Consider the following 13,617-nt stretch of genomic DNA (forward strand, 5'->3'; position numbering starts at 1 on the left):
CTGAATAGTATGTAGTTGATCTCTGCAATTTTGGGCGCTGCTGAATGTGGTTATTTCTAGGATTAAATACGTATTTTTGCAGCACAGCACCCTCAGTGTATGATGTAGGCCACAAGAAACACATTAATGCCAAGTTCCATGCCATGTCAATGAGATTGTCATGTACATGCCTTGCTAAAATTCAGCTTGGGTCATATTTTGGCACATAACCACAAGCCTAGTTATTAGAGCTGCTTCTGCTAGCCACTGTGTGCTAAGGTGATCATGGGAGTAGACCCAAGTTTAACTAAATGAAATTTTGAGTATGCTCCTCTTCAATGTAGATAATTAAATTTAATTAAACAATTAAAAAAAATAGAAACCGGCCCTGTTCAGGTGTTCTACAGAAGTGTTAGGCCAACATGTGATAGAAGAGAGTGAGGACAAGTGTGCTAGATCTGCTCTGTATCCCTCCACAAATTGGAATGCTAATTTCTGAAGCAGGGAGCTTTCTCTATTCATGTAGGTTCCTGCACAATAAAGAACACTGATTTTCAGGGTTCTAAATTTCTCAGAAATCAGACACTGATAGAGTACACTCCCTGTTTAAGAAGTTATCCCTACAACATTTGGAGAGCAAAGGGAGTTGGGGCTAACTTGCTTGTCCTTGCTTCTCCCTGCGTGTTGATTTAACCAAGACACTCTTCTGCAATGTAAGAATATGTAAACTGAGTTGTGTAGAACCCTTTATCAGACATAATAGAAAGGAGGTTGCTACCATAGATACTACAAATCCAAAACAAATGCATTATGTAATAGAGACAGTGCTATCTACAAATACTGGAGTTAATCTGTGTCCTTCATATGCTAGTATCTGGCCTGATGAAGAATTGTGCTTAATTAAAACCTTTGTTTACACAGAAGGATGCAATAAAAGTTGCAGCATATACAGTCCTGATACTGTAGAATCATTTGCTTCCCAAATTGTCATCCACATTTTCCAAATTCATACAGAACAGACACATTCCTTTATATTTTTCTGTATCCAAGAAACAGAGGAATTGCCAGTGTTTATATTTATGATTTTTCTTGTATTCCTTTTAGCACTAATTTCCCCAAAAGTGAGTTGGGAACAGTCACCAGGTTGCTGAAACCTTGTTGAATTTTAAGTAGGATATTATAAATGAATGTGTTATCTCTAAAATAGGGTTGACATAACCCTATGGCGAAATCATCAGATGAAATCTGAGCCAGTACAGAAACGTACTGAACAAATTTGAAATCTGTTGTTGGGTACGTTAATGAAAAGCTTCAAAACTCTATAAAAGCAATATTGTATTGAAAAATGTGTGTAATTGCATACTATTTTGGTTTAGAACAATTATATGTTTCATTAAGCAAAGAATAAATGCATTTCGTTCGGACCTGGAATTTATTTCAACTTAGTGGAGGATTTCCCCCTCTCTTTGTTGTAAATATCCAATATTATCTGGCATAATAAGATATGTTAATGTCAAATAACATTCTTGTTATAGAACAGTAGGCTGACATTATGTAAAAGTAGGTAATGGTACTTCAACCAGAGAGATTTATTGAAAATTATGATATAGGAAAATCAAGTTTTGCAGTAGAGGGAAAACATAAAATATAATGAATCTAATTATCCTCTTTATTGTACGCTGCATCATGTTAATAACTCTGCTAACACTGCTTTTGCTTAATTCAAAGCTGATTGCCTCTAACCCTCACTAAATATTTTCAAAAATTGCTGTAGCTTAGCCTGAGACGGTTGTGATTAGCTGCAGAGCTTGAAATGGCTACTTTGGATGCTGACAGAACCACCTCTGCCCGTGTATTCTCATGGTCTGGTAAGTGTGCTGACCTCTTACAGGTCACTTGTTTTTGTTTTTAAGGCTTGTGTGTGTTCCTGCTTGTTAATGCACTTTTGAATTATTAGCATAAGAAGAGCTATAATGTGTGCTAATGAGGGCTGTGGGTGAGCTTCTTTGTGCTGGCCCCTTGCCTTTTGGAATGATTTTTCCTCTGAGGTGCATCTTGGGTGCGGACATGCCTCATCTTCCTGGCTTTTGGGAAAGGGTGAGGTATCCTACACACCTGAATTTCTGTTTTTGCTGCTGGTCATATTGGTACAATAATTTAATTTTATACTATGTCTTACATAGTTTTAATTTTAATGTTTTTGGTTTGGGCTGCATATATTTCCACCCTTGGTCCTTTTGGTGAAGTATGAATAATAATTTTTTTAGTCAGTCTGTCAATAATAAACATTGTGCCTGTCAATTTTGAAGCAATTTTGAGCTGTCTTTTGTACTGCCAGGCAGGGTTGGCCTATCCGTGAGGTGGGATGAATCAGCTGCCACAGGTGGTAGAAGCCCCCACATTGGCACCGCTGTGGGTGCCCAACCTGCCCCCTGTTTATGCTGCTGGCAGAGAAGCAGCAGCGGCAGAGGCAGTGTGGCATGGTGTTGGTGTACCTCTCATTTCACCTCATGCAGCAAAAAGGGACTTGCTGCGCCTGTCACAGCAATTAATGGTCAAAGCGGTTTTAGTATCACCACCCGCCCCTACCTCACTCCACAGCCAAGAACCACATGCCCATGATTCCTCTTTCTTCCCATTACTGGGTGCTCCAGGCTTTCAGTTCCTTGTTGGGAGCTATTGCTACTGACTGTTTATGGCTGCTCTGGTAGATGTTGCACAATTGCTTGTCAATGTGAGATTTGCCAGGGTTTGGCAGTTTGGTTGGGAAATGAGGCAGCCATGTAGGAATTTGTGGATCTTGCCCTGTGTGTCTGATCAGATTTGTAAACTTCTTGCAAAAAGAAACTGTCAATGAATATATAGAAGTATCAAGCTACATTTAAAATAAGGATTTCAGAAATAAGGATGCTTTACTCCTTTCAGCACGCTGAATAATTTCCCCCTTTCTAAGAGAGAGAAATGTGATTATTGCTATTGCATTCTTAGCCATAATAATCTGAAGCAGCAAGAGCACAAAGTGTTCTGTTCACTTCAGTGGCTACCATCAAGAGAGATGCATCTGGGGGGTGTAGGGCTATCAACTACAGAGGTTTGTGCACAGTATGCAAGTTCTTACAGCATTGCTGGAGGTTTCCGAAAAAGCTTTAGGTAAAAAAGTCCAAATACATTAATGTTCATTTTTATAGCACACACACATTGCACTAGCAGGACAAGTTCTCAATCACCTGTGAAGCAAAACCACATGATCAGTAATATAACAATGTTTCTTCTTTTGTGCTCATATGCATTGCCACAAGCGGTAATGATGCTTAAGATCATGAGAAGAGCCCTGTGGATAAGACCAGAGATCCTTTCAGTCCAGTATCCTGTTTCCCACAATGGCCAACATGATGCCTATGGGAAGCCCTCAAGCAGGGCATGAGAAAAATAGCCTGCCCCTTGCCTTTGCTCTTCAGCTGCTGGTATTCAGTGACATACCACCTATGAATTTTGAGGTTCCATCATGGCAAATAGCCAATGATAAACCTATTTCCCACAAATCTCCATCCAAGCTTGTGACAGGGAATTTCATAGTAAAGTTCTGTGTTATGTGAAGAAGTACTGTCTTTTGTGGCCTGTGTCTCCTTCTAAGTTGTTCCATTGGATGACCCAGAGATGTGGTGTTACGAGAAGGAAGAAAACTTCTGTCTGGCCATTTTCTGCATAAGAACATAGGAAACGGTCATATACCATTGTCATACCATTGGTCCATCTAGCTCAGAACTGTCAGCACTGACTGTCAGTGGCTCTCCAGTATCACAGACAAGATTCTTTTCTGGCCCCACCTTGGGGATGCTGGGGATTGAACCTGGCATCTTCTGCATGCAAAACAGTTGCTCTGCTACTGAGCTATGGTCCTTTCCCCATGCATAATTTTATAAATCTCACTAATGTGTCCTAGTTGCCTTTATTTCTAAACTAAAAAGTCCTGGTAGTTGTAGCCTTTCGTCATAAGCTTTATTAAGTTTGTTCTATGAGGCTCGTACAAAATTGCAAAATTAGCAGTGTAATTTTAGACTGTCATTGGAATTACTGTGAGCCTTGTGATGAAATGATTCATTAGCTGAAATGGTTGGGTCACAGTTGAATTTTGCATAACATACAAGATAGCAGGGCTCATTTGCAGTTGTAGCCTATACCCACACAACAGTTGACCACTCAGCTTTAGCTAATAAGTAAACCAGCCATTTAGGCAATATACAGTAATATCCTTAGGTATTCGTGTGTGGATGAATTTGCCCAGACATGTAACTATGGGAGGATAACATGCCTTGTCAGGGAATAATGAAGGATTTTACATTATGTTGCCAGAATAGCATGAAAAGTGGAGAGTTATAAACTGCTATTATAGTTGTTTGGTGAATTCCAGTTTGTTAACATAGCATGTTACCTTTAACAATAACAGGAAACATTTAAAACTGTGAATACATTTTTAGAGCAATCCAAACCACAAACCACCATACTGGAGGGATTTGGATGGGGCAGAGGTGTCTCTCTGTCTGACTATTGCTAACCATGCTGGCTTCTGCTGTTATGGAAGATCTTCCATTGACAGAAAACCCCATCAGTGAGGAATGCCCCAATGTGCCTGGCTAATGTGTGGGTGGGCAGAAGCTGGCAGAAACCCTGGAAGATCCTGTGGCGACCCTGCTGCCAGCATGTGACGATAATGGACCCAATCTGAACATGAGACTGATGCAGCAAAGGGGCATTTTATTCCTGCTTGTCTATCTTTTGCCCTGCCTGGTCCAAGTCCTGGGGCTGTGGATGTGATGCTGATGGTGCCACTTCAATGAACCCTGCTGTTGTTGGCCAGATGTTAGGATAGCAGCCTTAGTTTAGTAGCAGGTGGTTTTTAACCTCAGTCTTTGGTGGCAGACACTGAGGAAAATATGGTTGCAATTTGACATAATGCTGTGCAGTCACTGTGTGCTGTTGCACAAACCAGCTATTCTCAGCTCCAGCTGTTGATGTGCACAATGGAAATAATAATACTGACCTACCTTACAGGATATTTTGCAATGATTACAACATTATATATGTGAAGTGCTTTAAACAAGCTATATGTGCTATACATACTAAGTATGTGATCTAGTTTTGGGTCTGCTTTTAGGTTTAAATCAGGGCCAGTCATTTGATGTAGCTTATCACTTTTGTGTTAAATTATTCAGCTATAATCTTGATAGGTTTTAGGGACAGGCTTGAAATGTTGACAGCTCCTGCTTTAAAGTGTCAAATGAGGCGTACTTGCTGCAACTAGTTACTGTTTTTAGTTGTGACTGCAGAGGGACATAAGATCTGTCCCTGTAACAACAACAAAATCTATAAACCAAATAACAATCTACAATGGGTGATATTCAATTAAATCATATTTAGAGTAGACAATTAAATCAATGTACTCATCATTTAGGTCAGTTGATTTCAGTGGGTCTACTCTTCAGTGTGACTTAGTTGGATAACACCCAATGTGAACCCTTTCCTGTTTTAGCAGCAACATCTTAAAATAAGCCAGGTACATAAAGGTGGCTCTTCCAGTAGTTTTTAGGATACTGTAAGACCACCACAGCTTCAGTCATACATATTTGAGTGTCTGACAGGGGTGAGAAATTTCTAACTTTTTCATATTGCTTGGGGAAGACGTAAAATGCCTTATGAGAAAAGAGAGCTGTCTTTTCTACACAGTTCTTTGTCCTTTAATATGGATATTTATCATTCTGATCTGTTAATGACCTTACTCTACTGCAGAGTTTGCTTTCTTAATCTGTGTCATGTCCCTGCTGGAGCAAGGACACCAGCTTTGACCTCACATAGCCAGTGGGATGTTATGTCCCACTACAGCAGCTCATAAGATCAGACCATAAACCTGTAAGGTATTACTACAGTTATATGCTACCTTCTGTTGAAGCTGTTGTCACACAAAAGTTTGGTCCATCCCACCAACTTCTGCCCACCTTTTTTGTGGGACAGCTTGGCACCAGCACTAGGCACATCAAGGTCATTTGGCATAAGGTTCATCTACCACAAAGCATAGGATTAGGTTTAACTGTCAAAGTCGCTGTTCTAATGTTTGTTTCTAGAGTGTTTTGTTGCCTCCTGTTGTCCAAGCAGAAATTGCAGCAGATAGTCTGAAAAGACATTGTGAATTGCCCTTGTGTAGCATGGAGCTATAAATAATGACCATTCAGCAATATTGATGCTACATAAATGGCTTAGGCTATACAGAGACTGAGCAATGAATATTGTGTTGTGCATTAATGGTTGCCCAGTAAAATACAGAGCCTCCCAAGTCAATGCCTAAATGCTTTCTAATGTAAAATAATCTTTCTTGGATGTGGCAGCTACTAATCCAGGGCTGTTTCATCTTCCTGTAAAATGGAGCTGTGTTTCTAAAACATTATTATTTTAGCAAACTTGCTGTTGGTTAAATGAGAAAATAAGCACAGCACCCTATCAAGAATATAATTCTCTCCTTATCTTAATGTTTGCTAATTTGTGAACATTTGGATATGATTTTTTTAATAAAATAGATAATAGCTTTTTCACAACAGAATATGTTTGAAAGGGGGTGGGTGGGACACATACAGTGCTTTGTAGCAAAACACTGCTTTTTTCATTATATGCCTTCCCTGGCTTATCATCAAGATAGGCTATGAAAGATATTTCTACATATCTTTTTCTGCTTGATTTTGCAGTGAAACCATAATCCCATGTTTATGACTTCCATTTGTTGCTATGGAGTAGATTGCAACACTGATTAAGCGTAATTTTAACATAGGATTTGTTAAGCAGAGAATTTAAGCTGTCTGATCACAGCAACATATTTTGTCCATTTAAAATCCTTTTGAGCAGAATGAGCTGTCTGGAAATCATGAAGCATATGAGAAATGGATTTGTGTTCTGCTGGCCAGACAAGATATAATTGTTTCTCACATTTGGTTACTTATAAAGAAACACAGGTCACTGTTAATTTGTGTACAAGTCTTAAATTCACATGGTGTTCCCATTTTACTTTTTACTTTTGAAATGGTTGCGAAGCTGGATCAATTATTCTGAAATGATCTCATTAACTTGTTTCAACCTTGGATTTGTTTACACGATCAAGGGATGAGCCTGAGCTGAGTTAACGGGATCATTAATTTTAACAGCACCTTTGGCTAGCTAACCCTGTGAATGGCAGTTGGGATGGTATCTTCAAGGCACCTATAATTCAAATTGCATGCCATAAACACAGGATTCAATCAAGCTGAAAGGATGTTCATGCATTTAAGAAACCAAACTACTAAGGGGTGTGTGATTACAGGATCCCGGAGTGCACTACATGTGTAACCACACCTCTGGAAGATTTTTGGTTGGGCTAAAAGCACCTGGTAGTCATGACTGAGCTATCTGCTATGGGCAAAAAAGAGCCATTCCAAGGGCCAGACCAGAGTTATTAAGCCAAAAGTCAGAGCCAATGGAGAAAACCAGAATATAGCAGAGCCTGGTAGATGGTTGCTACTTAAGCAAAGTCCCAACCAAAACAGGAAGCCATTTTATAGTCCTTTCTGTCTAGGAGGATCCATTGGCCAGTCTCTGTGGGTTGAGCCAATCCAGAGAGAACATTACTTCCCAGGAAGATGAGAGTTACTGGTTCTAGTTCCAGCTGGTTAACATCTTCAGTGTCCCTGGGTAATTTAAAATAACTGATGTGGTAGCTATGTGCTAATAAATAGGAAGCCATCACAGGGCAAGGATTTGGTGTAGTCACATGACAAAAGATTTTATCATCTTCCCAAAGAAAGTATCATTGTGTTTCATTTTGCACCCCACATTTCAAAGGAATTGCATGAATTAATAAGCGGTGATCTTACCTCTTGTTTGTGTTGGAATAAGAATAAATGGTCACGGTGCTCAAACATTTCCCAGTAGTGGCTTCACTACTGAGGCTGTTTGCATCTTTCCTCTCATCAATATGAGTAATGTCTTTGAACAGAGTGAATGAGGGAAAGTTTATATTTTAGAGCAAGTTTACATTTAGTCAGAAATTATAACTGGGAATAAATGGCGATATATGATACTTTGACTATTCTCAGCATCTGCTTTGAAAATCAAGAGGAGACCAGTGTAGACTGTGCACTAGTGCTACATGATTAAAGGAAATTGATGTATTGAATGGACACACTGAAGACTGGTTTCTCTGCTTGAAATTTTCCCATTGTCAATATATATATATAGAGAGAGAGAGAGAGAGAGAGAGAATGCTGTGATTGTAACAACAGTTATTTTATTTCTTTGTTGGCTGCAGATGGCAGATTTCCTGGTAAGTGTATATATTTTGAAATGACAACATTTCTTTTTGTAATCTACTCTGCTACATTATTAATGGGCTTTCTTTAGGACTGTTTTTTAGGGTGCCATTGTTTGGTATTAGAATAAGACTATCTGGTGGCGAGGTGGAAAAGTACTGTTAATGTTGCATTACAACTTGCATTAGTATCTTTGGTGATCATATTTCTTAAATACAATTATAGTACTTATTTCAGATGATGCCAAGAACAGTTTTTATTCTCTGTAACAGCCATTTTATGATATGCACGATCCTAATTTACTTTGTGGTCTCACCTTGTTGGATTCTGAACTGAAGTTTTGCACTGAACTTCCACAACTATGTTTGCAGACTCATAAATGTGACACTGCATTATAAGTCGCTGCCTTGTCAGGCAGTTTCATGACCACACTTCTCATAATATTTTGAAGAACAACAACATGAAATGTTTGTATAGGACAAGCTACTTGTGAAATAAACTTGGGACAAATCAGCTTACAGTTGAAAATTTAAGATCAAGTTGATTTTGATGTTTTTTCTTCTTTAATGTAGAATGTCTTGTCTGTGTGTTTTTCCAATCTTGTAACTTGGATGGCCTAAATCTGCTTTTGGATTGTTCGAAGAGCATGAAGGGTTGATTTAATTTATGTTTCCATTGATGCACTATTAGGGCTTATACAGTAATAATTGATTATGTACAACAAAATGGCAAGAGGCAAGCTGAAAGTAAGTTAATTTGAGATTCATTATGGGTATTTAATGCACTCCTTAAACCTAGAAAGGAACTAATTAATGCCATTTTCCCAAAGCCCTCTTGCATTTTAAACCATCAGGGTTGCAATGCAATGCAGGGCTTTCAGAAGAATGTCTCTTTTCTTGTCTTGCATTACTATGGATCTAGATTGTATATTTCTGCGGAAGACGTACCCTGACATTATTCTCTGTTTTGTTGGGGTGTTGCATGCAGGCCTGGTGGGTAGCAAAGTAAGCTGCAGCTGTAGGAAGAGAAAGCAGATAGAAATACAGTGGTACCTCGGGTTACATACACTTCAGGTTACATACGCTTCAGGTTACAGACTCCGCTAACCCAGAAATAGTGCTTCAGGTTAAGAACTTTGCTTCAGGATGAGAACAGAAATCGTTCTCTGGCGGCGCAGCAGCAGCAGGAGGCCCCATTAGCTAAAGTGGTGCTTCAGGTTAAGAACAGTTTCAGGTTAAGTACGGACCTTCGGAACGAATTAAGTACTTAACCCGAGGTACCACTGTAGAAGGAATCTTCCTCCATGGAGCAATGCAGCTCCTCCTAGGGAATCCCGGGGCAGAATGGGGCAGCAGCAAGGGTGTAGCCAAGAGGGGAAAGGAGGGAGCTGCCACTAGCTTAAGTAAAACAATAGAAATACTTAACTAACTGACCAATCACATTGGTTCTCCCTCCCCCCCCCCAGAAGGCCTGTCCTCCCTAACAAAGTCCTCCTCCCCTCCAATAAAAATCCTGGCTACTCCCATGGGCCCCTTCATGGATCACTGCCTTGTCGTGGCGAAGGGGCTTGAAGAACTCAGAGAAGCTATGAACTATGCCGAGCAGGGCACCCAAGATGAACAGGTCATAGTGGAGAGTTTTGACCAAACGTGATCCACCTGGAGCAGGAATCGGCAAGCCACTCCAGTATCCCTGCCAAGAAAACTCCATGGACAAAGTCAACAGGCATATAAAAGTTATGACGCTGGAAGATGAGCCCCTCAGGTTGGAAGGTGTCCAACATGCTACTGGGGAAGAGCGGAGGACAAGTACAAGTAGATACAGAGCTGATGAAGCGGCTGGGCCAAAGCCGAAAGGACGCTCAGTTGCGGATATGCCTGGAAGCGAAAGGAAAGTCCAATGCTGTAAAGAAAAATATTGCATAGGAACCTGGAATGTAAGAACCATGAACCTGGGTAAGTTGGATGTGGTCAAAAATCAGATGGCAAGAATAAATATTGACATCCTGGGCATCAGTGAACTAAAATGGACGGGAATGGGCGCATTCAGTTCGGATGACCATCATATCTACCACTGTGGGCAAGAAACCCGCAGAAGAAATGGAGTGGCCCTCATAGTCAACAAAAGAGTGGTGAAAGCTGTACTGGGATGCAATCTCAAAAATGATAGAATGATCTCGATACGAATCCAAGGCAGACCTTTTAACATAACAATAATCCAAGTTTATGCACCAACTACTGGTGCTGAAGAAACTGAAATTGACCAATTCTATGAAGACTTACAACACCTTATAGAAGTGACACCAAAGAAGGATGTTCTTCTCATTATAGGGGATTGGAATGCTAAAGTAGGGAATTAAGAGATAAAAGGAACAACTGGCAAATTTGGTCTTGGAATTCAAAACGAAGCAGGGCAAAGGCTAATAGTGTTCTGTCAAGAGAACAAGCTGGTCATCACAAACACTCTTTTCCAACAACACAAGAGACGACTCTACACATGGACATCACCAGATGGGCAGCATCGAAATCAGATTGATTATATTCTCTGCAGCCAAAGATGGAGAAGCTCTATACAGTCAGCAAAAACAAGACCTGGAGCTGACTGTGGCTCAGATCATCTTCTTATAGCAAAATTCAAGCTTAAACTGAAGAAAGTAGGAAAAACCACTGGGCCGGTAAGATACAATCTAAACGAAATCCCTTATGAATACACAGTGGAAGTGAGGAACAGGTTTAAGGATTTAGATTTGCTGGACAGAGTGCCTGAAGAACTATGGATGGAGGCTCGCAACATTATACAGGAGGCAGCAATGAAAACCATTCCAATGAAAAGGAAATGCAAGAAAGCAAAGTGGCTGTCCAATGAGGCCTTACAAATAGCGGGGGGAGAGAGGGCAAGCAAAATGCGAGGGAGATAGAGAAAGATACAGGAAATTGAATGCAGAATTCCAAAAAATAGCAAGGAGAGACAAGAAGGCCTTCTTAAATGAGCAATGCAAAGAATTAGAGGGAAACAACAGAATGGGAAGAACCAGAGATCTGTTCAAGAAAATTGGAGATATGAAAGGAACATTTCGTTCAAAGATTACCATAATAAAGGACAAAAGTGGTAAGGACCTAACAGAAGCAGAAGACATCAAGAAGAGGTGGCAAGAATACACAGAGGAATTATACCAGAAAGATATGGATGCCTCGTACACCCAAGGTAGTGTGGTTGCTGACCTTGAGCCAGACATCCTGGAGAGTGAAGTCAAATGGGCCTTAGAAAGCATTACAAATAACAAGGCCAGTGGAAGTGATGGTATTCCAGCTGAACTATTTAAAATTTTAAAAAATGATGCTGTTAAGGTGCTACACTCAATATGCCAGCAAGTTTGGAAAACTCAGCAGTGGCCAGAGGATTGGAGGTCAGTCTACATCCCAATCCCAAAGAAGGGCAGTGCTAAAGAATGCTCCAACTACCGCACAATTGCACTCATTTCACACGCTAGCAAGGTTATGCTTAAAATTCTTCAAGGAAGGCTCAAGCAGTATGTGGACCGAGAACTCCCAGAAGTGCAAGCTGGATTTAGAAGAGGCAGAGGAACCAGAGACCAAATTGCAAACATGCGCTGGATTATGGAGAAAGCTAGAGAGTTCCAGAAAGACATCTACTTCTGCTTCATTGACTATGCAAAAGCCTTTGACTGTGTCGACCACAGCAAACTATGGCAAGTTCTTAAAGAAATGGGAGTGCCTGATCACCTCATCTGTCTCCTGAGAAATCTCTATGTGGGACAAGAAGCTACAGTTAGAACTGGATATGGAACAACTGATTGGTTCAAAATTGGGAAAGGAGTACGACAAGGCTGTATTTTGTCTCCCTGCTTGTTTAACTTATATGCAGAATTCATCATGCGAAAGGCTGGGCTGGATGAATCCCTAGCCGGAATTAAGATTGCTGGAAGAAATATCAACAACCTCAGATATGCAGATGACACAACCTTGATGGCAGAAAGTGAGGAGGAATTAAAAAACCTTTTATTGACGGTGAAAGAAGAGAGCGCAAAATATGGTCTGAAGCTCAACATCAAAAAAACGAAGATCATGGCCGCTGGTCCCATCACCTCCTGGCAAATAGAAGGGGAGGAAATGGAGGCAGTGAGGGATTTTACTTTCTTGGGCTCCATGATCACTGCTGATGGTGACAGCAGCCACGAAATTAAGAGACGCCTGCTTCTTGGGAGGAAAGCAATGACAAACCTAGACAGCATTTTAAAAAGTAGAGACATCACCTTGCCAACAAAGGTCCGTATAGTAAAAGCTATGGTTTTCCCAGTAGTGATGTATGGAAGTGAGAGCTGGACCATAAAGAAGGCTGATCGCCGAAGAATTGACGCTTTTGAATTATGGTGCTGGAGGAAACTCTTGAGAGTCCCATGGACTGCAAGAAGATCAAATGCATCCATTCTTAAGGAAATCAGCCCTGAGTGCTCACTGGAAGGACAGATCGTGAAGCTGAGGCTCCAATACTTTGGCCACCTCATGAGAAGAGAAGCCTCACTGGAAAAGACCCTGATGTTGGGAAAGATGGAGGGCACAAGGAGAAGGGGACGACAGAGGACAAGATGGTTAGACAGTGTTCTCAAAGCTACAAACATGAATCTGACCAAACTGCGGGTGGCAGTGGAAGACAGGAGTGCCTGGCGTGCTCTGGTCCATGGGGTCACGAAGAGTCGGACACGACTGAACGACTAAACAACAACAACAACACTCCCATGGGCAACAGAGAACTTACTGTCCAAATGGAAACTCTCTCCCTACAAGAACCTATGGTATATATGGATGTGAAGTCTTTGAAATCCTCTGCTGGTTTAGAGTAAAAGGCAACTGTCCTGCTTCACTGACCTTGGTCTTAGCTCATCTCATTGTTTAGGAAAGAAACATTTGAATTTCTTTAAGTGCTTTGTAAGCCTCAAGACCAGAGTGCGTCTTATATTTATATTTTTACCGATGCAGCCCCCCTCCCACGTGGGAAACATTAATTTATACACATTTATTGCTGAACATTGCCTGATGTATTTTGGTCTGTAATGCAAATCTGTGAGTTTCAACTAGCTTCAGATGAATTAGGACAATAGTGGAGCAAGGCAGGCATGGAGGTCTAAAATGTAAACCCTCAACAGGAGAAAAATGCCCAAGTATGAGCTCCCCTATGGTCTTCAAGTATGAAATCTCAAAACTGTTAAGCAATAGTGCATTCAAGTAAGAGGAAATTTGCAAAATCACCAGCTGGCATGCTATTATTTTCTTTGTAGATTACACTCAATATC

The 13,617-nt window shown here is 40.6% G+C and overlaps 1 protein-coding gene across 9 annotated transcripts in view; it reads left to right on the forward strand.

Annotated features, from left to right (window-relative positions):
• PHKB (phosphorylase kinase regulatory subunit beta) overlaps positions 1 to 13,617 on the forward strand; it is a gene marked incomplete at its 5' end in the record, with an annotated part of 136,716 nt that overhangs the window by 4,860 nt on the left and 118,239 nt on the right. For 2 of the 9 annotated variants that reach the window (XM_083451835.1, XM_083451834.1), the window contains 2 exons: positions 1,754 to 1,847; positions 8,306 to 8,320. The exons of 2 other annotated variants lie outside the window; for them this stretch is intronic. In XM_083451835.1, coding sequence (XP_083307961.1) covers positions 1,793 to 1,847; positions 8,306 to 8,320 — 70 coding nt within the window. The remainder of the gene's footprint in view (positions 1 to 1,753; positions 1,848 to 8,305; positions 8,321 to 13,617) is intronic. 5 more of the 9 variants (XM_083451840.1, XM_083451839.1, XM_083451836.1 and 2 more) reach the window with 4 other exon arrangements.

This window comes from Podarcis tiliguerta, assembly GCF_965153285.1.
Source record: "Podarcis tiliguerta genome assembly, chromosome: 8".
In the NCBI taxonomy this organism is placed as follows: Eukaryota; Metazoa; Chordata; class Lepidosauria; order Squamata; family Lacertidae; genus Podarcis; species Podarcis tiliguerta.